Source organism: Budorcas taxicolor, chromosome 4, assembly GCF_023091745.1.
Source record: "Budorcas taxicolor isolate Tak-1 chromosome 4, Takin1.1, whole genome shotgun sequence".
In the NCBI taxonomy this organism is placed as follows: domain Eukaryota; kingdom Metazoa; phylum Chordata; class Mammalia; order Artiodactyla; family Bovidae; genus Budorcas; species Budorcas taxicolor.
Window position 1 is genome coordinate 95,319,371 of NC_068913.1, and position 27,651 is coordinate 95,347,021.

General features: G+C 38.3%; 1 protein-coding gene across 2 annotated transcripts in view; it reads left to right on the forward strand.

Moving 5' to 3' along the window:
• The first annotated feature begins 358 nt into the window (after positions 1-358).
• Positions 359-27,651, forward strand: part of NRF1 (nuclear respiratory factor 1) — an 87,483-nt gene continuing 60,190 nt past the window's right edge. Inside the window, exons 1-4 of one of the 2 annotated variants that reach the window (XM_052638573.1) lie at positions 359-459; positions 8,846-9,077; positions 16,699-16,813; positions 22,831-22,957. In XM_052638573.1, the coding sequence (XP_052494533.1) occupies positions 8,855-9,077; positions 16,699-16,813; positions 22,831-22,957 (465 nt within the window). In that variant the 5' untranslated portion in view covers positions 359-459; positions 8,846-8,854. Of the gene's footprint in view, positions 460-8,845; positions 9,078-12,485; positions 12,546-16,698; positions 16,814-22,830; positions 22,958-27,651 lie in introns of those variants that run through there. The other variant, XM_052638574.1, reaches the window with a different exon arrangement.

Consider the following 27,651-nt stretch of genomic DNA (forward strand, 5'->3'; position numbering starts at 1 on the left):
CAGTAAGCAGGATCTGAATAAAAGTGTCCTTTGTGCTTGTGAGACTGAGGGGTGGGACTTGGGGCAATTCATGTTATTTCTCTTTAATGGAAATTGAGTCAGCCTCTAATCCTGCTGTCACGTGACAGCTACTTATTTGATTTTTTGGCAATTTGGGGAGCAGCTGTGGACACATGATTTTTCTGCAAAAAGAGCCAGCTGCGTACTTACCCATTTGAAAATGCCTGAGTATACTAAGCTTCCTATCCACCATGTTTCTGACCCAGCGGTAACTTCAGCAACTCACCTCCTTTTAATTGATATTTGTAGCTGTTAATAAGCATCTGAATATTTGAGAATGCATTTTCTAATCCTTTTTATCATTGTCATCAACATTCATTAGGTACCTTCTCACTCAGGGCACTGTGACAGACACAGGGTTGTAAGCTGTAATGTGGAGACGACTTTCCTCTTTGACAGGTGGGTCAGCATTATCCTTAGAATCATTTTGTTTTCAGCAGGTTAAATTACAGTGTAAAGAAAGAATCTGGTGAAGGCAGCTGAAAGCTGTGTACCTTTGGTCCCCAGACTCCTGAGTCTGCCATCTGGGTATTCATTCCCATCCTCTTGCTTTGCCACGTGCCTTCACAAGCCGTTGCCTCAGCCTGCAGCCAGCCCCCTTCTTTCATTCTGGCACCTGACAGACTCCTGACTGAAGACTCAGTCCCGCCTTCACGATACCTACTCAGTGTCCTTGTAGTCCTCTCTTCTCAGTGCTCCCTTAGCCTTTGGTGATGATTATCACTAGAATATGATTTTTTCTTTTTTAAGGAAAAAGTTTTCATTTATTAAAAAAATATCTTTTGGGGAGCAGCCTGTGGGATCTTAGTTCCCTAACCAGGGTTTGAACGTGTGTTCCCTGCATTGGAAGCACAGAGTCTTAACCACCAGACCTCTAGGGAGGTCCTGGAAAAGTCTTTTTTAAAGGCAAAAAGCCTTCTAAGTTAATTTTATCAATTTGTACTAATTTTTTTAAGCTCTTTTAACCAAGGGTCCAAGAAATACAGTCAGGGAATTGGGTAGGCAAAATTTCTATAATGAGTAAAAGAAAGTTTTGCTTTTGATTGTGAACACCTTTAGGGTGAGGGAGCGACACAGACAGTCGCTTTTCCTGTCTTTGCAGCGTTGAATTATCACAAGGGATGGATTTGCTGGAACTATTGTATGAACCTATTTTATTAGAAAATTCTTTAACAATGATTAGAAGCAAGTCATTTCAAAACTTAAAAATAGAATGTAGAAGAATTGTACCGTTCATTGTGGCAGTCACAGCCAGTTGTAGCTATTTATATTAAAAATATTTAAAACTAATTGTCACGTTTCATGTGGTCAGTAGGCACATGTGGTTAGCTAACCACATGTGGTTGGTGACTGTTATTATTTTGGACAGTGTAAATTGAGAACATTTCCATCATTGCAGAAATTCCTGTTGGACAATACATCAGCTCTTCTATAGGTTCTAAAGCAGTACTGTCTAAGAACCTATAGAAGAATTGATGTATTTTGAAGCATTTGGTGGAGTAGATTCTCCTACTTAATACAGAAGGATGTTTATTCCAGTCGAATTTTAATTTCAAGCACAGCTTGAAATTCCCTGTGCTCTCCTTACGTTTTTCCTTGGTTGTGGCACCCTCTAGTGTTTCAGCTTTGTTTAGATCACAAACTCCCAATTTTCTCCCAATGTGAAAATAAATCCTCTAACTTTCCCTTTGAGGTTTCTATGCTTTATCTGTCTTTATGTGGAATAGTAATACTAGTCATAATAGGTTACACTTAACTGCTAAGTCGCTTCAGTCATGTCCGACTCTGTGTGACCCCATAGATGGCAGCCCACCAGGCTCCGCCATCACTGGGAATTGCCAGGCAAGAACACGAGTGGGTTGCCATTTCCTTCTCCAATGCATGAAAGTGAAAAGTGAAAGTGAAGTCGCTCAGTCGTGTCCAACTCTTAGCGACCCCATGGACTGCAGCCCACCAGGCTCCTCTGTTCATGGGATTTTCCAGGCAAGAGTACTGGAGTGGGGTGCCATTGCCTTCTCCTACACTTAACTAGCACTTATTATATACCATGTTCTATTTTAAGCCCTTTTATAAAAGTTGGTCCAAAAAACTCGTTTGGTCCTTACAATAATTCTATGAAGTAGTTTCTATTAATCTCCCCAACTGAAAGACTAAAACTACGGTGTAGAAGTCAAGTGGAACTTGTCTAAGGTGGTAGAGAGTGGCAGAGCAAGGACTTGAACTCAGTTCTCTGGCTCCAGAGTTTGTAATCTTAACCACCCTGCTGTGGAAGTGAGGATGAGCTTTCAAGCAGGAATGGGGTAGAATGGAGAGGACACTTTGCATACCCTTGGCATGCTCTTGTACTAAATTCCTTGGGCCTAGTTGTATAACAAGAAAACAAAACTCTCAATCTCTGCAAGCCACACTGGAAATTATAGTTAGTCCCTCCTATTGATTTTCGGCAAATACACATGGATCTGCCTGTGTAGTCAGCCTGCCCAGGAAGTTAGAGTGGTAGATGACGGTCACAGCTGCCACTGCTACCACATTTCCTTTTGTTTGCCCAGACTCTGGACCCAGTGTATTTACTGAATAATATAACAGATCTTTTTGTGATTGTCACTATTATTTCCATATATGCCATAAAAAGGCATTTATTATTGTGATGTTGATTTTGAGGTTTACTGGAATGTTAGACTTACTAAGTACTTTATTAAAAGAGCAGGTAAGATAGACTCATAAACAGATAAAAGTTTGTGTGTTTGTATAACTCCTCCTTCTCATCCTGTCTGTACCCCCTTCTCGCTTCTATGTCCCCTTTTTCTCTTCCTGAGGCATTTTATACTCTTAACTTAGCCTCTTTTTAGTGATTAATCAAACTCAAGATTTTGTATTCAACTTCCATCGGCATATGGAAACAAACCATAGTGGTGTCCTTATAAAAATGTCCTTCAAATCACTTCATTGATAGTATTAAAATGTCAATACATTTTATTGTATTGACTTAAATCAATATAAAATTTTGCTACTTATTGACACTTTTGAGTAATTTTCACAAAGTTACATATTTTCTTCCCTTTGTATCAGTCAGGACCTGTAAACCATGTGAGGTATTTCAGTGAATTTAATACTGGAATTGGTTACACAGGTGTTGGAAGACTAGAAGAGCAAAAGCAGACACTGAGTTAATCCAGGTAACACGGGAAGCAGGTACCCCTGCTCCCCTTGGCCTGGGGGAACAGAAGAGAAGAACCTAAGAGTTCAGAGGGGCCCCCACACAGCTGGTGATCTCACTTCCGAGTGGGATGTCACGCAGCTGGTGCTCAACCAACAGGCAGAGAGGGGCACAGCTGGAGTTGGGAGATGAGGCTATCCTTGGTCATTAGAGCAACTCGATTAGGAATGAAAACTGCAAGGCAGTCCCTTCTCTCCACTTCTTCCCATCTTAACCTGTTGTCTGTCCTTGGTAGAATCTAATATGAAGCTGATAAATAAAGTTGGCTCGAGAGCATTTCAGTACAGGAATAGAATAGAGGGCTTGGAAGTTGAGAGAAGAGATGAGTGGCTAGCAGAGTACTATAGAAGAATTAATGGAAACTGTAATTGCCTGGGTCTAGCTTTACTAATTATAATGTGCAACCAATTACCCAGAAGCATTTATTAGGATGGCTGCTATTCATAGAGACTTTAGTACCCAGGCCCTGCCTTCCATGAACTTATAATATTGGTTTCACAAAACCCTCCACTCACCCTGAAGTCATTATGAAGTTGTGTGTTAAAGCTTGTTTTTTCACATATGTATAAAAGCAGTATGTGGACTCTGGTTGTTACTAATGAATATTTACAAATTTTATCCACATTGGAATGAAAAATATTATGTGATTCCAGTCATAAATTAGGCAGTTAGCCTTACTCAAGGTAAGACAATTTCTAAACTTGAACTGTGCTGTTCTCTTGATCTGAGCATGAGAAAGGGACTTGATTTTTCTAGTGATGGTTTGGTCTAGCATGTTGAATTTTTAAAGTTTCAAAATGATCAGTTTGGAAGGCTGTATTGTGGTTATTTGGTTTTAAGGTTCATTTTTCAAAGTTATACATTCCTATGAGAAAAGTTCAAATAGAAGGATTTATAATAAAAAAAAAATCAATGGCCTTTTGCCACACTCTTTACCTGCACCTAGTCCCACTGTTCAGAGACAAGTTACTTTAACTGTTTCTGTTTATAGTTTTAACTATTTTGTTTATAGTATTATCAAACAGTATTACCTCCATAACTTTAGAAAATATACCTTTACTACTTTTTCTTGATTTATCAAGCTTGGGGCATTTTACCTCGCTGTACTTCCTTCCTCTGTTTCTGAGTAGCATTGTGATACTGAGATCTCTGCTCTTGGTCTGATTCCCTCACTGTGTAAAGATAGGATGTTCCTCTCCCAGCCATTCCCCAACCTCTCTACTCTCTCCTACCTCCTTACCTCTCTCAGCCTGATCTTTGCCTTTACATTGCCAGCGTTCATAACTTTTACATTCTACTTTGTGCTACATTTAATCTGCTGGATGTTCTAAGTATGGTTGGAGTCTGAGAATGGAAATCAAGGAGCTGCATCATGACTGCGGCTTGCTCTTTTGTTTTGTAGACCTCAGTGATGTGAGGATTGTGTGTGTGTGTGTGTGTTTTCTTCTTCCTCTGCAAGTCCTATACCACCCTTGGGCTGTTTGAAAGAGAATATCCCTAGGAAGGTCAAATGGATTCCTTTTTTCTTAAGCTCCATTTATTACTCAGAATTAAACCACATGGTACCTTGTTTCTATTTTCACTTTGACTCTCTTGTTGCAGTTGTTTTAAAGTTTTTCCTGCTGTGGTAAAATTTTGATCCATTACCCTGTGTCCCTCAAGAATCAAATTGTTGTCTTTGGCTTTAGACTTTTTTGGGAAAGGCTGTTTTGTTGAGTAAAATGTCTATCCTAGTCATGAAATTTAGATTCTGGACATGTCTATGAATTAAATTGAACCTCTCTGCTTTTCTGTCCCTGGTTTTGTCTGTGGACATGTCTTGCTCTGAGAATTCCCCCCAGGCTGTTCTTGTAGCTTTTCCTTTGATGTGATAATTCTATTGATGAGACTAAGGCTTTCTCTTACTTTTAGTTATACCTTGATTGGATTTCTCAGCCTGCTCTTCCAACTTTGGAGGTTTTTTGTTTTTTTTTTTTTAATACTCTACACTTAATCTCATTATGTGTGGATTAGACTAAATTTAACTGCCCTTGGACATTTCATCCAAATTCCAGTAGCTCCTTACATACTGTTGACTACAACTAACAGGATGCTTCTGAACAGAAAAATCTGTTTTTCTGAGTTCTCTTCCATTATCTTTAGTCCCATGCCTTCTGGTCCACAATGGCAAAAATAGGAACTCCTCTGTCTGAATTTACCCTTCTCCAATCCCTTATACACGTGTGCTCAGTCAGTAAGTCTGTCTGACTCTTTACAACCCCCTGGACTGTAGCCTCCCAGGCCCCTCTGTCCATGGGATTTCCCAGGCAAGATACTGGAGTGGGTTGCCATTTCTTCTCCAGGAGATCTTCCTGACCCAGGGATTGAACCCATGTGTTCTGCACAGGGAAGTTCCCCATTCCCTTATAGATTATATGTTAAAGAAGAGCCTTCAGATGAAGTATATGTTGCACCGCAGGTGATGATCTAGGCTAAGAAACAGGCTTTAATAAAATTGCTACCAAGTTGTGTTATTTTTGGGGGGAATGGTTTTTTTGAAAATGGAGTGTAACTGATCTGCTGAACATCACTGGTTCCAGGTGATAGACATGCCTTTTTATCTCGATATGATGTTTAGAATCACACTTACATGTTGTCTGTCCTTTCATCTTGCTTTTCATATCTATTCAGAGGCCTCACTGTCAGGTCCATTCTCTGTTTGGTGCATTCTCATGAAATTATGTTAGAGGTGTTGGTTCCCTATAATTTCTTTATGTTAATGTTTTGGAGTCTAGTATTTGAGTCGCTGAAGTTGATATAATAAAGTCTTTTTAGACGCTTGACTCAAAATCTTGTGCATGCAGTTAAGAAAGCCATGGGGCTTCCCTGGTGGCTCAGTGGTTAAGAATCTGCATGCAGTGCATGAGACTCGGGTTCATCCCTGGGTTGGGAAGATCCAGTGCAGGAGGGTGTGGCAACCCACTGTAGTACTCTTGCCTAGAGAATCCCATGGACAGAGGAGCCAGGCAGGCTGCAGTCCATAGGGTCGCACAAAGTCAGAAATGACTGAAGCAACAAAGCAGCAGCAGCAGCAAGAAAGCCATAGCCTCAGAGATGGATGTATAGCTTAAAGAAGAGGTAATTGAGGCCCAGTCCTTGAGAGACTAGTCAGGTAATGTGTCAAGAAGGATTGAATCATGAAGACATAGGAATTCTGGCATCATCATAATTAGTGTTGAGCTTTTATGTGTTCTTCACCATATCTGGAAAGTTTCCTTTAACCCCCTTCCTTTTGAGGAAAGGTACTACTTTTTTTTTCTTTATCATTAAAAAAAAAAAAAAAGGGTTGAAATTGAGGCTTAGAGGTTAAGTAACTTGTCCAGGAGTTCTGAATGTCTGGTAATAGCCTGTGCTATTTTTAAATTTTCATATTATCTAATGTTTTTATCTATTAGAAGTTCCTATCATTTCTGCTCTCCAGAGAATCTGACTTTTTGAGGATGGAAGCTAGAATGCCTCACTAAAAATGACTTAAGCAGGATGGGGTATGACAATTGGCTGCAGTATGTGTATGCCAGTCATATCTTGCTTTAGACAACCTGTTTTGCTTACTAAATTATGAAACCATTTAAAGCATCCTTTACAAGTATCCCACTCTGGTTCAAAGAAGTCTGAAATGGTCTTGCCTTTGCTTTTTACAGAGTGTCAGCAGACAGGTTAATGAGGCTGAAGGATGGCGTGGGGAAAGACCTAGAAAGAGATGAGGCTCTGGGTAGGAGTGACAAGCCTGTGAAACAGACATCCCTTTTGATTTATTCTGTAAACTGCTGTTCTGGAGAAAAGAACCGAAATCCATTATGCCAAGTGCATAGCGTACAAATCCTTTTGAAAAGGATTTAGATGCCTTCTAATCCCAAATCATTTAAAAACAATTTTGGAGTACCCAGAATTCTAAAATGCCCTAGGCAGTTTGTCTCAGACTAGAACAGTGAAATGGATGGAAAAATAGTATTTTAATGGTATCTTCCTTTCATATATTGTGTTTAATTGCATGACTTAAGTGGTGCATTAAATTGCATTTTTAGATATGTACAAATCTGGGGGTATCTCGAATCTTCAAAATTCTATCTAGTTTCTCACCATTAAGTATGATGTTAGCTGTAGATTATATTTTTTTATCAAGTTGAGAAAGATCCCCTCTATTCATAGTTTGCATTTCTTCCTTTTTAAGACTAACATTCCATTGTTTGTGTGTCCACTTTTTTTTAAGGTTCAAATTCATTTTATTTTTTAATTAGTTTTGTAAATTTATTTTTAATTGGAGGTTTGTCCACATTTTGTTACCCATTCATCTATTGGTGGATAGTTAGTTGCTTCCACCTTTTGGCCATTGTGAATAATGCGGCTGTGAACATCAGTGTACAAAAAGCCCTTTCAGACCCTCCTTTCAGTTCTCCCAGCATATATAGTACCCAGAAGTGTGGAATTGCTGAATCATATGGTAATTCTTCTGAAAGTTTTTTGAGAAACTAATATGCATAGTTTGATATAAAAGGATGTTTACTTCACTGATGTTTATGGTAGCAAAAATATGGAAGCTGCCTTCCTATATATCGTGGCTTCCCAGGTGGCTCAGATGGTAAAGAATCTTCCTGGGAGACCTGGATTTGATTCCTGGGTCAGGAAAATCCCCTGGAGAAGGGAATGGCAACCCACTCCAGTGTTCTTGCTTGGAGAATCCCATGGACAGAGGAGCCTGGCGGGTTAGTCCATGGGTCGCAAAGAGCCAGATACAACTGGGTGATTAATGCTTTCACTTTCCTATATATCAGTAGGTGATTGATTGCATAATTATGGCACATCAATACAGTGAAGTATTCTTCAGCTATATAGAAAGGTCTATGTCTATTTTGACATGTCAAAATGTCCAGATATCTTGTCACAGAATAGTATATGTATTGTCAACCTATTTTTATTTTAAATCATACATATGTATGTATGCTTCAAAAGATTGTTTAAGGATAGTGTACCTCTCTGTATGTTAGGGCAGGGGGAAGAGAACAGAGTGTAAGTGCTGTCTGTAGGAGAGCATACCTTAGTCCTATTACTGTGTCATTTCAGGGTATATAAGAAACACAGTGTTATAAGCAGAAAAACCATTTTGAATAATCACAGTTTGGGAAAAAAATGTTTAGCTCCTATATGTGTTTAAAATACAAAGGAACTGTTATTAAGTATTTTACTTACCGTTTTTATGTGCATGGTGTCAAATGCAAGTCACCAGGACCTTTTAAATATCTTTTTTATCATTATGGATAATACCAAAAAGATATTTATTGTTTTGTGACTTTAAATATAAAATTAGCACAGTGAATTTCCATCAGAATAGTTTCATGCAAGGAAAATGTTCTACCGTTTTTATGTCATACGGTAATGATGCTGCCCATTTCCTATGACTTGGTGTGGTGAGGTATATAGTAAAATGAAAGGCTTGTCGAAGTTCCTCTTCCCTTGAGGAAAGTACTTCTTAGTTTAAGTATTAACCTGTATTACACACTAAATCCTGTTCTTTACCTTTCCTTCCAATAGTGGATCTTCATGGAGGAACACGGAGTGACCCAAACTGAACACATGGCTACCATAGAAGCGCATGCAGTGGCCCAGCAAGTTCAGCAGGTCCACGTGGCCACCTACACCGAGCACAGCATGTTGAGTGCCGATGAAGACTCACCTTCTTCTCCTGAGGACACCTCGTATGACGATTCAGACATACTTAACTCCACAGCGGCTGATGAGGTAACAGCCCATCTGGCTGCTGCAGGTAATGTTTGGATTGGAATCTCTTCATTTTTGGCTTAACTCTGGTACTGTGCTTATCTGAAAGAGCCAAGGATACAGGCATTCAGATATCTTCATATTGTATCTTCATGATTTTTTTAAAGCCTTGCATTTTCAACTTGTACCTGTATTACACTGAGATTTAGGTTCTAGACTCATATACTGTTAGTGACATGAACTTTGGTTTTGCTTTTTCATCCATTCCAGTACTATTTACTTTTAACTCAACAGCTCAGTCATATTCAACTCTTTGTGACCCCTTGGACTGTAGCCCACCAGGCTACTCTGTCCGTGGGATTTCCCAGGCGAGAATACTAGAGTGGGTTTTCATTTCCTTCTCCGGGGGATCTTCCCCATCCAGGGATCCAACCTGGGTCTCTTGCATTGGAGGCAGATTCTTTACCATCTTAGCCACCAAGGAAGCCCTGCTTTTAACTCATTTAGTCCATTTACATTAAATGTAATCACTGATATATTTGGGTTTAAATTTATCATGTTTACTATATGCTTTCTCATTGTTCTTCTTGTCCTGTTTACTTTCCTTTCAATTTTTTTTGGAGTGATTGAAAGGTGTTTTTGTTTTTTATTTTTTCATTTTTTTTCTTGTTAGTTTAGAAGTTATATATACTTGTGCTATGATTTTTGTTTCACACATACTTAATATTAATTTTGCTTCTTATATCCAGCTTGCTTTATGTTGGTTTTTCTCTTTATGTTCTGGTTCTGTTTGGATGAATGCTGGATGTGTGTGTGTTTAGAAAACTATTTTTAGAATAATTTGGGATCTAGAATAATATTATTGTCATCTAGAGAGGATTTTTGTTTGCTTCTACCAGTGCCTGGGCACTAGCAATCCTGGATGATCTTAATCCAGTTTAAGGTTTTGAGATTTTCTGGGCCCCTAAATGACTTAAAGCTGGGTGATATTTTGTATCGTTCTCTTTACTGTTTACACTGTACATTTAGCACTATGTGGAAAGCTCCATGTAGACCATGTCTGGATGGATCTAATACTGTATAAGGAACACTGATTTTGAAGATACTTAGGAAAAGATGGACAGGAAATCAGTGATTAGAAATAGCCAAAGTACTACATTTTTTAAAAAAAGTATATGCTATATTTAAGTGAAAGAAGATAACTACAATGAAAATAAACTTTTGCTGTCTGTTGTTATCCACTGTATTTTTCTGAAATAGTGAATTTAAAAATAAGATTTAGTGGCAAAATACATAAAAAATATTTGTGAAATATATTTTGAAATTTTTATACTTCCCAGAAGAGGGCATCCTAACATAATGAATCCAAGTCAACTTCTTTCCTAGGAAGGAAGGTGTTTTTGAGACATAGTTTTGCTATAATATAGTACTGCATTGAACTTTAATCTAACCCTCTTATGTGGCAGATGTGGAAACTGAAGCCCAACTGATAAAAATGATTTAATCATTCAACAGTTATTGAGAAATTATTATATACTTTATATTAGTATATAGAGACACTATAAACAAGACTGTCAAGAACTTGCTCCTAAAGGACCTTACAGACCAATGACAGGAAGAGGGTACATATAACCAAGTTAAATAATTTTAGAAGCACCGAGTTCTCTGAGGAATATAATGAACTTTACTTTAAATGGGTGTTCTTCCCTGGTGGCTCAGAGGTTAAAGCGTCTGCCTGCAATGCGGGAGACCTGGGTTCGATCCCTGGGTCGGGAAGTTCCCCTGGAGAAGGAAATGGCAACCCACTCCAGTATTCTTTCCTGGAGAATCCCAAGGACGGATGAGCCTGGTGGGCTTCAGTTCACGGAGCAAAGAGTCGGACACGACCGAGCGACTTCACTTTCACTTTCACTTTACTTTAAATGGAGAGGGAAGGGTAGCTGGTTACCCTCTTTTTCTATTCCTGTTTCCTTCTCTCCCTCTGCTGAAGTAACCACTATTCTGAATTTGATTGTCTCTTGAATTTCTTTCATATTTTTTTGTGTGTATCAGTAAACAGTATTTAACATTGTTTTTGCATGTTTTTGGCTTCCCTTGTGGCTCAGCTGGTGAAGAATCCGCCTGCAATGTGGGAGACCTGGGTTCAATCCCTGGGTCAGGAAGATTCCCCTGGAGAAGGGATACCCACTCCAGAATTATGGCCTGGAGAATTCCATGGACTGTATGGTCCATGGGGTCACAGAGAGTCAGACAGAGTGACCTTCACTTTCACTTGGATGTTTTAAATTATATATAAATGGTATCACTCTGGTATTGTTTGTCTAAAAGTGTTTATTTCATTCAGTATTATTTTTCTGAGATTTATTTATGTTGATAATATGGCTAGATAATTTTCATTTTAACTGTTATTTAGTATCCATTTATTTTCTGAATGTGTCATATATTGGGGGAACACGTAGGTTGTCTATAATCTTTTACTATTTACAGTTGCTACAAATAAAAATTATTTTGTATATTTTCTTGTATATATTGTGAGAGCTCTTGGCTTTGGTTTTCAAACTTCTTTTGACAGTGTGCCACAATAATACATTGTGAACTAGAATAAATATGCACATATAATTGAAATAACGATTTTTCATGAAGTGATACTTAACTTCTGCAGGTAACACACTCTTTGATATGTTCTGAAATCTTTCACTTTATTCCATGTTATTAAAACAAACAAAAAACTACTCATAGTTTGAAAAATGCTGCTTGAGGGTATACTCAGGAGGGCAAAGATAGGCACATTTTTAACTTTACTGGGTATCCCAAATGTCTTTCCAAATACTTTTATTTGTTTGCATTCCCACCAGCAGTGTACTCAAGTGCCTATTGCTTCTCATCCTCGCCACATTTGGTATTGTCAGTTGTTTTTAGTTTTGCCAGTCTGGTGGGTATGAAATAGTATCTCAGTGTTAGTTTAATTTGCTTGTTTGAGCAAGAGGTTCCAGCCAGTGCAGGAAAATAAGATAGAGTATTATCTCAGAACTTTATTGACTATTCTTATTTTGCATATTTTCCTTTGTCCATTTTCCAATTTTTTTTAAGCACTAATCTTTTCTTGGTGAATATTTATTGTAATTATCTTCTTCTCTTAGTTGTCCACTCCCTGCCCAATTTTTTGTTATTTCTTTTTGTTCATAGCGGTTTGGATTTATATCATTGTGCAGTTACTGGTGTTTTATCCTTTTGGAGTTTTGTTTAAGCAGTTCTTCTTAACCCTGTGTTTGTAAATACTTTCCAGTAGTTTATTGTAGAAGTTACATAGTTCGTTGTTATTTTATTGATGTTTTTGTTTAACATTTAAGCCTTTAAGCTACCTGGAATTTATTTTCTTGTATAGTATGATGTATCGATCTACTTTCATTATTTTTGCATGCAGACAGTCAGTTGCTCCGACACCAGATCTTTAATCATCCATCCTTTTCCCACCTCTGTCTTTTGACACAGCAGGGTGTTTGTGAACTCTCGAGTAAGTTATGTTGATTTATTTGTCTATCTTTTCAGTCAGTTCTACACTGTCATAAGGGATTGTAGCCTTATAGTAACTATTGGTACTTGGTAGGGTGAGTGCCCCTGCCTCCTTTTTAAAATCTTCAGAAATTGTTTTGGCTGTTTTTAGCCCCTTGCATTTCCATTTTAAATTTAGAATTAGGTCTTCCCTGTTGGTCCAGAGGCTAAAGCTCTGCCCTCCCAATCCTGGGGACTCAGATTTGATCTCTGGTCAGGGAACTAGATCCCACATGCTACAACTAAGTTTGCATGCCACCACAACAAAGATCGAATGTGCCACAACCAGGACCTGGTGCAGATAAATAAATAAATAGGGCTTATTTCCTAGGAAAAAGGGAATAGGTTGTTCTTGATAGGATTTATTAGGTTAAACATTTCAAAATAAACATTGCATATAAAAAAGTATTTAAAAATAAAATATAGAATAAATAATATTCTTTATTTTTATATAAATATGGACATGAGTTTGAGCAAACTCTGGGAGTTGGTGATAGACAGGGAGGCCTGTCGTTCTGCAGTCCATGGGGTCACAAAGAGTCAGACATGAGTGAGCAACTGAACTGAAATAAAATTTAAAATAAATAAATAAAGTTTATTTTTTCAAGTTCCATATCAAAAAATGGGATTTTTATTTAAATTGCATTAATTAATTTAATTAAGCATCTTTATTCATAATGCCTAAAACTGGAACTTGCCAGTGTCTCTCAGACCATAAATTGTGGTCTGTTCATACTTTGGAGTATTGCTCAGCAATAAAAAGGAACAATCTACTGATACGCACACACACACACACACACACACACACACACACACACACACACAGAGTAACATGGATGAATCTTTAAAACACTATTCTAAGTGAAAGAAACCTGGCACAAAAGAGCATATACTGTATGATTCCATTTATTTTGAAGTGCTAGAATAGGCAAAACTAATGTAGGGTGAAACAAACAAGAATTGTGTCCTTATGGTGGAAAGTACAGGGAAGAACTGATGGGAAGGTACAGGAGAGAACTATTTGTAGTGATGATATTACATATCTTAGTAGGGGTTTGGGTTTCATAGTTGTATGCTTTTTAAAAAATTTATTGAATGATTTGTACATTTTGTTCTATGTAGATTTTATCTCAAAAGAAAAAACTTAAAAATATTGAACTCTAGCTAATGATACTTCTACTGAAGTATATAGTGGGATCATACTGTAGTTTACTTTGAAATGCATTTAAAAAAACCCAATATGGGTTGATGAATGGGTAGGAAGGTGGATAGATGCATATAGTAAAATATTAATAGTAAGTCTAGGTGGTAGATAGGTGAATGTTCACTATAAAATTCTTTCAACTTTGCTATATATTTTAAAGTTTTAAAAATATATATTTGAAACTTCTAATATAATAATAATAAAAATGTTGGACTCACAGAACTCAGTAACATAATAGCAGCCTGATTAAAAAATGGACAAAGGACTTGAGTAGACATCTTCCTAAAGAAGGCACACAAAGTAGTCAATAAGTGGGAAATGCAAATCAAAACCACGATAAGATACTGCCTCACACCTGTTAAGATGGCTGTTACCAGAAAATAAAAAAATAGAAGTATTGGCATGGATATGGAGAAATGGGAACCCTTATATGTTGTTGGTAGGAATGTAAAATGATACAGCCCCTATGGAAAACAGTATGAAGGTCCTCTGCCAAAATTAAAGATACAATTACCATATGATCCAGTTCTTCCTATGGATGTTTATTCAAAAGAATTGACATCAGGATCTCGTGGAGGTATTGGCACTGCTGTGTTCACTGAAGCATTATTCACAGTAGTCAAGATGTGGAAACAATCTAAATTTCCATTGACAGACAAATGTGTGTTAGTCAGTCAGTCGTGTCGGACTCTTTGTGACCCTATGGACTGTAGCCCACCAGGCTCCCCTGTCCATAGAATTCTCCAGGCAAGAACACTGGAGTGGGTTGCCATTCCCTTCTCCAGATGAATAGATAAAGAAAATGTGGTATGTATGTATGGAATATTATTTAGCTTTTTTTTGTTTTTAAAAGGAGGAAATCTTACCATATATGACAACGTGGATGAACCTTGAGGGCATTATGTTAAGTAACATATACCAGGTCAAAAGGATAGGTACTGCATGATTTACTTATATGAAGTATCATATTCAAACTCTTATTCTACTCTGCCGGAGAAGGCAGTGGCACCCCACTCCAGTATTCTTGCCTGGAACCTCCCATGGATGGAGGAGCCTGGTGGGCTGCAGTCCATGGGGTCGCTGAGGGTCGGACACAACTGAGTGACTTCACTTTCACTTTCACTTTCATGCATCGGAGAAGGAAATGGCAACCCACTCCAGTGTTCTTGCCTGGAGAATCCCAGGGACGGGGGAGCCTGGTGGGCTGCCGTCTATGGGGTCACACACAGTCAGACACAACTGAAGTGACTTAGCAGCAGCATTCTACTCTCCATACAGTAGAATGGTGTTTGCCAGGGGCTGGGGTGTGGAAATGGGGAGTTGCCATTAAAGAACATAAAGTTTCAGTCATCTTCAGTCAAGATGAATAGTTCTAGAGATCTGCTCTACAACATTGTGTCTATAGTTAACAGTACTATATTGTACACTTAAAGTTTGTTGAGATGGTCGATCTCATGTTGTGTCATTACCACAATTTAAAAACTTAAATGTTGGAAAAAAATGCATCAGTAATATTTTTTCTTCTACCAGCTGTTTATAATGGAAAGGAAGGTAAAAGGCAATACTTTATTTCTTGCTTATTTTGGGGCTCTTTGAGTTCAGTTCAGTTCAGTCGCTCAGTCGTGTCCGACTCTTTGCAACCCCATGAATTGCAGCATGCCAGGCCTCCTTGTCCATCACCAACTCCCAGAGTTCACCCAAACTCATGTCCATCGAGTCAGTGATGCCATCCAGCCATCTCATCCTCTGTCGTCCCCTTCTCCTCCTGTCCCCAATCCCTCCCAGCATCAGAGTGTTTTCCAATGAGTCAACTCTTCCCATGAGGTGGCCAAAGTATTGGAGTTTCAGCTTTAGCATCAGTCCTTCCAAAGAACACCCAGGACTGATCTCCTTTAGAATGGACTGGTTGGATCTCCTTGCAGTCCAAGGGACTCTCAAGAGTCGTCTTTACAAAGGTTTTATTTAAGTCAGACTGAGTATACTACTAAATAACATGTAGAGAGGCTCATCTAGAGTTTCAGGGAGGCCTGTTGTAATTGAGCCATTTATAGAACATATATGCCAGGATGAATGTGAGTACTTAAACCTGATTTTCATTTAAACCTTTTAGGGGGTTCACAAATAAAGATGGATTGTCTGTTTTAAAAAATAAAAGGAATGCCATTGATATGTTGAGATTGGTTAAATCAGAGACTAATAATTCCTTAAGGCCTACCCTTTGTTTTAGTCATTAGTTTCAGGGCAAACCAGACCAAATTTTATTAACATTTTTCCCTTAGAGTGGGACAGTTTTTATTCCTTTCCTTCTGGGATGCTTTCATCAACATGACCTTGTGGTTAACGGTTCCATTTAGGGCATAATTCTCAGAAATATAAGAAAAAATTTTCCACTTAAGATGGTATTCTTCTAGATATTCCTCTTATATGTGGTGGTGGTGGTAGGGTTGGGGTTCCAAATATGAGTGATTATCTCTGACTTTCTAAGTTGTCAGTGCCTTGTAACGGAAAGAGGGGCACAGGAATGGAAATGAAATTTGAAATCTGTAACTTTTTTTGTCTTGGCAAGCTGTTCGTCTCAACGGTGCTATTTCATCTAGCATTTTTGAGAATATTGCCTTAACAGTATGAGTATGGTGATAAAACAAAAAACATTATATAAAATTCAAGCTAGTATGTGGTGGGGAGGTGTAAGTCATTAACTTTTAAAAAATCTTCTTTGTAAGTTTTAATGGTAAATTAAAATATGATCCATGTTGAACAGGAGTGAAGTATATTGATGGTATCAGTAATATTCTATACTTACTGATAACATACTAGGAAATAAATGCTACTTTTTTGTACATCTAATTGTTTTCTGCTTGGTGCAGTTAACAGACTCTGCCTGGTCTCAGCACATATGTTATTGTTTCAGGTCCTGTGGGAATGGCTGCTGCTGCTGCTGTGGCAACAGGAAAGAAACGGAAACGTCCTCATGTGTTTGAATCTAATCCATCTATCCGGAAGAGACAGCAAACACGTTTGCTTAGGTGAGGGCTTCCTTACCCATACTGTTGCTGTTCCTCAAATACTTTATGGTATGGATGACAAAATATACCTTATTAGGTTCATCAGGGGATGTGCTGTGCTGTGCTTAGTCACTCAGCCATGTCCGACTCTGTGACCCCATGGACCGTAGCCCACCAGGCTCCTCTGTCCATGGGGATTCTCCAGGCATGAACACTGGAGTGGGTTGCCATGCCCTGCTCCAGGGGCTCTTCCTAACCCGGGATCAAACCCAGGTCTCTCGCATTGCAGGTGGATTCTTTACCGTCTCAGCCACCGGGGAAACCCAAGAATACTGGAAAGGACAGCCTACCCCTTCTCCAGGGGATCTTCCCGACCCAGGAATTGAACCCGGTTTCCTGCATTGCAGGCAGATTCTTCACAAGCTGAGCTACCAGGGAAACCCTTCATCAAGGGATACCAAATTAAATTCTTTCATGACAGAATTAGACTCTAAAGTACTCTAAACAAAACTAAATGAAACTATAACTATGATTAACAGATGTATGTTGTTGTTTGGTTGCTGGGTCTTATTAGCCTCTTTTGCAACTCCGTGAACTGCAGCCCACCAGGCTCCTCTGTCCATGGGATTTCCTTAGGCAGGAATACTGGAGTAGGTTGCCATTTCCTTCTCTAGCATATCTTCCTGACCGAGGAATTGAACCCACGTCTCCTGCACTGGAAGATTCTTTACCACTGAGCCGCCAGGGAAGCCCTAACTTCCCTGTATAGGTGTATAGAATTATATTATTTCATTCAGAGAAAATTTATTAATATATGCCTGCCATGTGCCAGGTATTGTTCTGGGCCTTGGGAACCTAACAGCTAACAAGATAAATTAAAGAGCTTATATTCTAGTGGAGGGAATAAGAAATATATGATACATCAGATGATGAAAAGTAAAAAAAAAAAAAAAAAGGCAAAGTAAAGAAAATAGAGGATTGGGAGGGATATGGTAGTTTTTATTTTTCTATAGAAATGATCTTTGTTAAGGCAACCTTTGAACAGAGACCTGAAGTAATTTTAAGGGAAACCATGTTGATATTTACAGGAAGAACTTTTGGGGCTGACGGGTAGTAAAAGCAAAGGTTCTGAAGTGGGAAGGCATGTCTTAGGCATGTTTGAGGAGCAGCTAGAGAAAGAGTGAGAAGAGATGTGGTCATAATAGTAGTGGAAAGCCATGCCATGGTGTCTTCTGGTCCAATCTAAGGGCTTTGACTCTTACCCTAAGTGACATAGGAAGTCAGTGAAGACTTTTGATTAAAACAATGATATAATCTAACATATTTTAAAAGTATCACTCAGGCTACTGTGTTGAGAATAGACTCTCAGGGTACAAGAATGAAAGCAAGGCTGAGGATAGAAGCACATAGGTAGCATTTGAAGCAGACTAGGGAATGAGTGATCCACACAGTCAAAGGCTTTGGCATAGTCAATAAAGCAGAAATAGGTGTTTTTCTGGAACTCTCTTGTTTTTTCCATGATCCAGTGGATGTTGGCAATTTGATCTCTGGTTCTTCTGCCTTTTCTAAAACCAGCCTGAACATCTGGAAGTTCACGGTTCACATATTGCTGAAGCCTGGCTTGGAGAATTTTAAGCATCATTTTACTAGCGTGTGAGATGAGTGTAATTGTGCGGTAGTTTGAGCATTCTTTGGCATTGCCTTTCTTTGGGATTGGAATGAAAACTGACCTTTTCCAGTCCTGTGGCCACTTCTGAGTTGCCAGATTTGCTATCATATTGAGTGCAGCCCTTTCACAGCATCATCTTTCAGGATTTGAAATAGCTCAACTGGAATTCCATCACCTCCACTAGCTTTGTTCGTAGTGATGCTTTCTAATGCCCATTTGAATTCACATTCCAGGATGTCTGGCTCTAGGTGAGTAGTCACACCATCGTGATTGTCTGGGTCGTGAAGCTCTTTTTTGTACTGTTCTTCTGAGTATTGTTGCCACCTCTTCTTAATATCTTCTGCTTCTGTTAGGTCCATACCATTTCTGTCCTTTATCGAGCCCGTCTTTGCATGAAATGTTCCCTTGGTATCTCTAATTTTCTTGAACAGATCTCTAGTCTTTCCCATTCTGTTGTTTTCCTCTACTTCTTTGCATTGATCGCTGAGGAAGGCTTTCTTACCTCTTCTTGCTATTCTTTGGAACTCTGCATTCAAATGGGAATATCTTTCCTTTTCTCTTTTGCTTTTCGCTTCTCTTCTTTTCACAGCTTTTTTAAGGCCTCCTCAGACAGCATTTTGCTTTTTTGCATTTCTTTTCCATGGGGATGGTCTTGATCCCTGTCTCCTGTACAATGTCACGAACCTCCATCCATAGTTCATCAGGCACTCTGTCTATCAGATCTAGTCCCTTAAATCTATTTCTCACTTCCACTGTATAATCATAAGGGATTTGATTTAGGTCATACCTGAATGGTCTAGCGGTTTTCCCTACTTTCTTCAATTTCAGTCCCAATTTGGCAATAAGGAGTTCATGATCTGAGCCACAGTCAGCTCCTGGTCTTGTTTTAGCTGACTGTATAGAGCTTCTCCATCTTTGGCTGCAAAGAATATAATCAGACTGATTTCGGTGTTGACCGTCTGGTGATGTCCATGTGTAGTCTTCTCTTATGTTGTTGGAAGAGGGTGTCTGCTATGACCAGTGCTTTCTCTTGGCAGAACTCTGTTAGCCTTTGCCCTGCTTCATTCCTCATTCCAAGGCCAAATTTGCCCGTTACTCCAGGTGTTTCTTGACTTCCTACTTTTGCATTCCAGTCCCCTATAATGAAAAGGACATCTTTTGGGGTGTTAGTTCTAGAAGATCTTGTAGGTCTTCATAGAACCGTTCAACTTCAGCTTCTTCAGCATTACTGGTTGGAGCATAGGCTTGGATTACTGTGATATTGAATGGTTTGACTTGGAAATGAACAGAGATCATTCTGTTGTTTTTGAGATTGCATCCAAGTACTGCATTTCAGACTCTTTTTTGTTGACCATGATGGCTACTCCATTTCTTTTAAGGGAGCCTCCTGAGAAACCTATATGCAGGTCAGGAAGCAACAGTTAGAACTGGACATGGAACAACAGACTGGTTCCAAATAGGAAAAGGAGTACGTCAACGCTGTATATTGTCACCCTGCTTATTTAACTTACATGCAGAGTATATCATGAGAAACGTTGAGCTGAAAGAAGCACAAGCTGGAATCAAGATTGCTGGGAGAAATGTCAATAACCTCAGATAGCAGGTCCCACCACCCTTATGGCAGAAAGTGAAGCGGAACTAAAAAGCCTCTTGATGAAAGTGAAAGAGGAGAGTGAAAAAGTTGGCTTAAAGCTCAACATTCAGAAAACTAAGATCATGGCATCTGGTCCCATCACTTCATGGCAAATAGATGGGGAAACAGTGGAAACAGTGTCAGACTTTATTTTTTTGGGCTCCAAAATCACTGCAGATGGTGATTGCATTACTCCTTGAAAGAAAATTTATGACCAACCTAGATAGCATATTCAAAAGCAGAGACATTACTTTGCCAACAAAGGTCCATCTAGTCAAGGCTATGGTTTTTCCAGTGGTCATGTATGGATGTGAGAGCTGGACTGTGAAGAAAGCTGAATGCCGAAGAATTGATGCTTTTGAACTGTGGTGTTGGAGAAGACTCTTGGGAGTCCCTTGGAGTGCAAGGAGGTCCAGCCAGTCCATCCTAAAGGAGATCAGTCCTGGGTGTTCATTGGAAGGACTGATGCTAAAGCTGAAACTCCAAAACTTTGGCCACCTCATGAGAAGAGTTTACTCAATGGAAAAGACCCTGATACTGGGAGGGATTGGGGGCAGGAGGAGAAGGGGACGACAGAGGATGAGATGGTTGGATGGCATCTCTGACTTGATGGACATGAGTTTGCATGAACTCCGGGAGATGGTGATGGACAGGGAAGCCTGGTGTGCTGAGATCATGGGGTTTCAAAGAGTCAGACATGACTGAGCGACTGAACTGAACTGAGGGAATGTGTGTGGACTGAAGCACTTTACCCCTTAGGGGTTAAAGAAAGGAAAGGAACTATCAAAGAGTTTAAGAAGCGACCAGTGAATCAAGTGCAAAAATTGTTTCAAGAAGGAGGACTTGTGATCAGTACTATCAGATGGTGCTGACAGGTTGACTAAGATGCAAATTGACCATTAAATTTAGCAACATTGAGATCATGATTGAACTTGATAATGTGTTTTCAGAGGAGTGGTAAGGATGAAAGGATTAAAGGGTCTTCAAGAGAGAATGGGGAGAGAGGAATTGGAGCCAGTGAATGTATTTTCTTATCATTTTTTTCAAGGAACGCCACTGGATTTCTTCTTTTGTATGTGGTCCTTTACTTGGCTTCCCTGGTGGCTCAGATGGTAAAGCGTCTGCCTGCAAACCGGGAGACCTAGGTTCAGTCTCTGGGTTGGGAAGATCCCCTGGAGGAGGAAATGGCAATCCACTCCAATACTCTTGCCTGGAAAATCCCATGGATAGAGAAGCCTGGTAGGCTACAGTCCTTGTGGTCACAAAGAGTCGGACACCACTGAGCAACTTCACTTCCACTTCTTTCACTTGTTTTTATTTCTTCTGAATAGTTTGTAGGTTGCAAAGAAAGATTATTACACATCTGTGGTACACGGAGGACTTCATATTTTGACAGGCTGCTCAACATGCATTCATGTATAAAAAAATTTAGTCTATAAAATGTTTCAGAAGTTTCTTCTTGTAATATTTTATATATACAAATTGTTAAGATGTTTATTGGAATGTTGAATCCAAATGGAGTACCAGCACTTGTAAATGATATGTGGACAAAAGTTAGAAAATATAGTCTATATTAAGAACATAAAATCATAAGAAACTGAATGGTAAATCCGGAAAATACTTAATGGTAGTTTTCAGCACAGAGGTTATACACCACTAGATGGGCAAAAAAATTTCCTTTCCTTTAATGATAAATCTTACTACCTTTAATGATAGTACAGGCAGGAGGAATTGAGTATATTATTTATAGAGCCATCTTTTCTAAAAGGGGCATAGACAGTGCTTTTGGAGAAAGATGGAAAACTTTCTTTTGATTTGTTGGCTTTGCTTCATTCGAATAGACATGACTCACCAGTCCCTTGACAGGGTAGACTGTGTTCACAGAAGAATTATGGGATGTAGAACTTTAAAATAATCTGCCATAATTTCCAGAAGGAAAGGACAGTGTTTCTGTTTAATCCAGTGCTGATATATTTGAAAATGGTCTTTTACTCCATCCTCATTTGTAAAATACTTCAGGACTAAGAATTATTGTTTATATCAAAATGAAAATCTGGAAATGACAACATGACAACATTTTGAAGTAATAAGATATAAATAGGCTTCCCGGGTGCCCAGTGGTAAAGAATCGGCCTCCTAATGCAGGAGACGCAAGAGATGCAGGTTCAGTCCCTGGGTCAGGGAGATTGCCTGAAGGAGGAAATGGTAGTCCACTCCAGTTTTCTTGCTGAGAGAATCCCGTGGACTGAGGAGCATGGCAGGCTGTAGTCCATAGGGTTGCAAGGAGTTGGACGTGACTGAGCATCAGAGCAAGACATAAACAATGTATATCAGTCAAAGAAATCAGAAGCAGTTCATTTTAGGCCCCTTCAGTAAGCATGGAGATGATATAGTAAAGTCTATAGGAGGAGATCTCAGTATTAATCTTTATGATTATAAGCAGCACACTTTTGGTGCTGAGATCAGGAAGTATGATACTGTCTGTATTCAACGTTGTGTCATGGCTGTGTCCTGAGGTAGCCTGGGGTAGACTCTTACGTCAGTGAGCTAGCTAGTCACGGGTCTTTAGGACAAAGGGATGTACATATTTCTGCTGAACAGGATATTAAACCTCACACACACCCTTTTTACAATTCAGGTAAAAGAAGACATACCTAATTAGAATAAATTGTCTCAAGTCAAAGGAAATCTTGTGTCTGTGTCACGTAATTCCTGTCTTTTCATTCTCTAATTCAGGAAACTTCGAGCCACACTAGATGAATATACTACTCGAGTGGGACAGCAAGCTATTGTCCTTTGTATCTCTCCCTCCAAACCCAACCCTGTCTTTAAAGTGTTCGGTGCAGCTCCTTTGGAGAATGTGGTAAGAAAACTGTGTGTGTTCTCAGATACCCTCTGCTTTCTGTGAGTTGTTGTTCACATTCTTTTGATCCTTTGTCTAGCACAATAGTTATTTTATCTTCCCTTCATCCAGGGGTGGGAATTGAGACTGGTTTTCAAACTCCATAATGCCAATCAAAGTAAAATGGGTCATTTCTGTTTCTCCTTTTCATAACAAGCTATTTTACCTCATCAGATGCAATGGAAAAAAATGTTGTTGTATTCCTTAAGAAACCAATGCAAGATTTTGTAGGAAAATTGCTGAAACAAAATGATATTTTCTCAAGATGTGAACTTCCTGAGGCAAACCTGGGAGCATTTTACTGATCACTGATATCTGAATTGATCTGAATTGATTATTTAAAATAATCCTTTTTATTTCTTCAAATAATTGATTTAATTCTTCAATGTTGAAATATAGTTGAATATTTTGATTATATCCCTATCTATAGCTAACTTTATAAAAATAGTATTTCACTCTTGGATACTTTTACTATGTGAACTGTTCTTTCTTTGGATAAAGTAACTTTAAATCATTAAAGTTAAACATTAAATCATTAATAGAATAATGATCTGTCCAGAATTAAATTGCATTTTATTTTTACTAGAATAAAATTTCTGAGCTTAAAATGAATTTATTAGATTTTCTCCCATATTGAACATAGATGTTTCAAGAGTTCAAAATTAATAATCAGTTGAGATTTTGTTTATTGTATTTTTTTTTTCCATACACAGATGTTGTGATCCTTTCTTAACATTTTTGAGTTTGTTTTGAGTTTTTCCTCAGATTCCTGAGTCCCTAGAACAGGATGCATATTAAGACCTTTCCTGAGAGGAGTGTGGTAGATGGCTTTCTAGTTCAAAATGATACCTGACTAACAAAGTAATGGAAGTGAGACCAGTTAATTCCGTTATAAACCAATATTATATTTATATTATTGTTAAAGATTTTATTTTAGATTGGAGCAGAAACAATCCAAATCAAAACCCAATTCTATTCAATTTATGTGACATACTTACAGTGACTCACAAATGTTTAAAGTAGCTGCAAATGTTACCGTCAAGAAAATGAAAAGATAGTCTACAGAATGGGAAATAAAAAAATATTGGCAAAATATATCTGATACAAATTTGTATCCAGAATATATAAGGAACCCTTATAACTCAGCAGTGACAAGACAGTTACTCCAGGAATGCCCTGGTGTTCAGTGGAGAGGACTTTGTGCTTCTACTGCAACAGGCATAGGTTCAGTCTCTGGTCAGGGAATGAAGACCCGGCAAGCCGCGCAGCATGGCCAAAAAAAGAAAAAGACGATTAACAGAATTTAAAATGGCAAAGAATCTGAATAAATATTTTTCTGAAGAAGATATAGAAATGACCTGCAAGCACATAAGCACTTGATAAATAACTGTTAATCATTAGAGAAATGAAAATCAGAACTACAAAGAGATACTTCATGCCCGCTATGATGAATGTAATTTAAAAGATGGACAATAATAAATGTTGATGGGGATGTGAAGAAATGGGAACCCCCATACATTGCAGTTAGAGATGTAAAATGATGCAGCTGATTTGAAAAACAGTTTGGTAATTTCTCAAAATAGCAAAAGAACAGTTACTATATGACCCAACAATTCTATTCCTACATTTACCCAAAAGAGCTAAGAATAAAGCTTATACACATAGTGTTCATAGCAACAAAACTTACACATAAAAACCAATGCACTATGTTCGTAGAAGCATTATTCATAATAGCCACAGAGTGGAAATAATCCATATGTTCATCCAGTGTAGTATTACTTAGCAATGAAAAGGAATAAAGTACTGATAAATGTTACAACATGGACGAACCTTGAAAGCATTGTGCTAAGTGGAAGAATCCGTTCCTAAGAGGCCACGTATTGTATGATTTCACTTATGGGCAGTATCTGGAGTAGTCAAATCTCAAGAGACAGAATGTAGGTTAGTGGTTAGGGGGGGATGGAGGAATGGCAAGTGACAGCTAGTGGGTTTGGAGTTTCTTTCATGGGGGATTATGATGATGCTTATGTGACTCTGCAAATATTTAAAAGAGTAAATTATACACTTCAAATGGGTGAATTGTATGATATGTATGGTGGGCTGAATAATGAATGGCCCCCAAAGATACACAGATACAAATCTTTATATGACATAAAGGATTTTGCAGGTGTGATTAAGTTAAAGATTTTTGAAATGGGGACATCACCTTGGATTATCCAGGTAGGCCCTAAATCTAATCACAGTGTCTTTATGTAAGAGGGAGCCGAAAGGAGATTGATATAGAAGGTGGAGATGTGTCAGTGGAAGCAAGAGGTTGGGTGCAAGGAACGGGTTAGAAGCAAAGCAGTATGTGCTCAACAGCAGCTAGGCAGGATGAGAAAATGGTACCTCCCCTAGAGCTTCCAGAACAACCAGCCCTGCCAACAACTTGGGCCCATGAAACTAACAGAATGAATTTCTGTTAATAGAAGCGATCAAGTTTGTAATACTTTGTGGCAGCCATAGGAAGCTAATATGTATGGCATATTAATTATATTTCAATAAAGCTGTGAAAATTTTTTTTGTTTTTTATATTACTTTCATCTTTTTTTTTTTTTAATATCAATGCATGATACCGGATGCTTGGGGCTGGTGAACTGGGATGTTAAAATTTTTAAAGCAAAACAATAAGCAAAGCAAATGTCAGACAAATCCCTACAAAAATAAATCATGGTTCACAGCATTAATATCAGACAAGGCCAAATTCTCAAGACAAATGAGTCTCAACTGAGGACCATAGGTCCTTTAGTATTGATAAGCAGTATAAATTTATAATGAACCTTTTATGTCTCAACATTAAAGCAAAGAATATAGATCAAAAATTAGTAATGGGAGGAAAAAAAATAGAAACCACAGTGGTAATAGGAGTCTTTAATATCTTTTCACTCAAGGAAGAAAAATATAAATAAGAATTTAGATATCTGAAGAATAGAATGTTAATATAAAAGGTAGATATATTAACATTGATACCATACTAAGGGAGAATATACCATATTTGAAAAATTACATGAATGGATTATAAGAATTGATTGTATGTTATTATTAGGTCCCAAAGTAAATCTTAATAAATTGTACAAGGTAGAAAATTACACAGGTTATATTTTTGATTAAAGAATAAAAAATTTAGAAGTTAATATAAGAAAGATTGATAGAAATTTTCAGCCACATGGAAATTTAAAAATACCTTTTACTGTAGTAGTTTTACAATGTTGTGTTAGTTTCTGCTATACAGCAAAGCCAATGACTTATATCTATACAAAAACACTTAAGAGAACAACTTAATCTGCAAACTATTTAAAAACAAATTTTAAATAGCCTTAAAAATTATGATCTAAACAGATGCTTAAAAAGATGTTTATTGCCTTGATTTTTTTTCTATATATACAAGAAAGAAAGAAAAGAAACTTCATCTGAGAAAGATGTACAGTAAGTAAACATGTAGAAGGAATTAATGATTTTGTAAACAATTGTTATTCAAGATATGGTACTATGAAAAAGTTCTATGAAGAAATGGTACTATGAACAGTTCTATGAAGACCTACAAGACCTTCTAGAACTAACACCCCAAAAGATGTCCTTTTCATTATAGGGGACTGGAATGCAAAAGTAGGAAGTCAAGAAACACCTGGAGTAACGGGCAAATTTGGCCTTGGAATGAGGAATGAAGCAGGGCAAAGGCTAACAGAGTTCTGCCAAGAGAAAGCACTGGTCATAGCAGACACCCTCTTCCAACAACATAAGAGAAGACTACACATGGACATCACCAGACGGTCAACACCGAAATCAGTCTGATTATATTCTTTGCAGCCAAAGATGGAGAAGCTCTATACAGTCAGCAAAAACAAGACCAGGAGCTGACTGTGGCTCAGATCATGAACTCCTTATTGCCAAATTGGGACTGAAATTGAAGAAAGTAGGGAAAACCGCTAGACCATTCAGGTATGACCTAAATCAAATCCCTTATGATTATACAGTGGAAGTGAGAAATAGATTTAAGGGACTAGATCTGATAGACAGAGTGCCTGATGAACTATGGATGGAGGTTCGTGACATTGTACAGGAGACAGGGATCAAGACCATCCCCATGGAAAAGAAATGCAAAAAAGCAAAATGCTGTCTGAGGAGGCCTTAAAAAAGCTGTGAAAAGAAGAGAAGCGAAAAGCAAAAGAGAAAAGGAAAGATATTCCCATTTGAATGCAGAGTTCCAAAGAATAGCAAGAAGAGGTAAGAAAGCCTTCCTCAGCGATCAATGCAAAGAAGTAGAGGAAAACAACAGAATGGGAAAGACTAGAGATCTGTTCAAGAAAATTAGAGATACCAAGGGAACATTTCATGCAAAGACGGGCTCGATAAAGGACAGAAATGGTATGGACCTAACAGAAGCAGAAGATATTAAGAAGAGGTGGCAACAATACTCAGAAGAACAGTACAAAAAAGAGCTTCACGACCCAGACAATCACGATGGTGTGACTACTCACCTAGAGCCAGACATCCTGGAATGTGAATTCAAATGGGCATTAGAAAGCATCACTACGAACAAAGCTAGTGGAGGTGATGGAATTCCAGTTGAGCTATTTCAAATCCTGAAAGATGATGCTGTGAAAGGGCTGCACTCA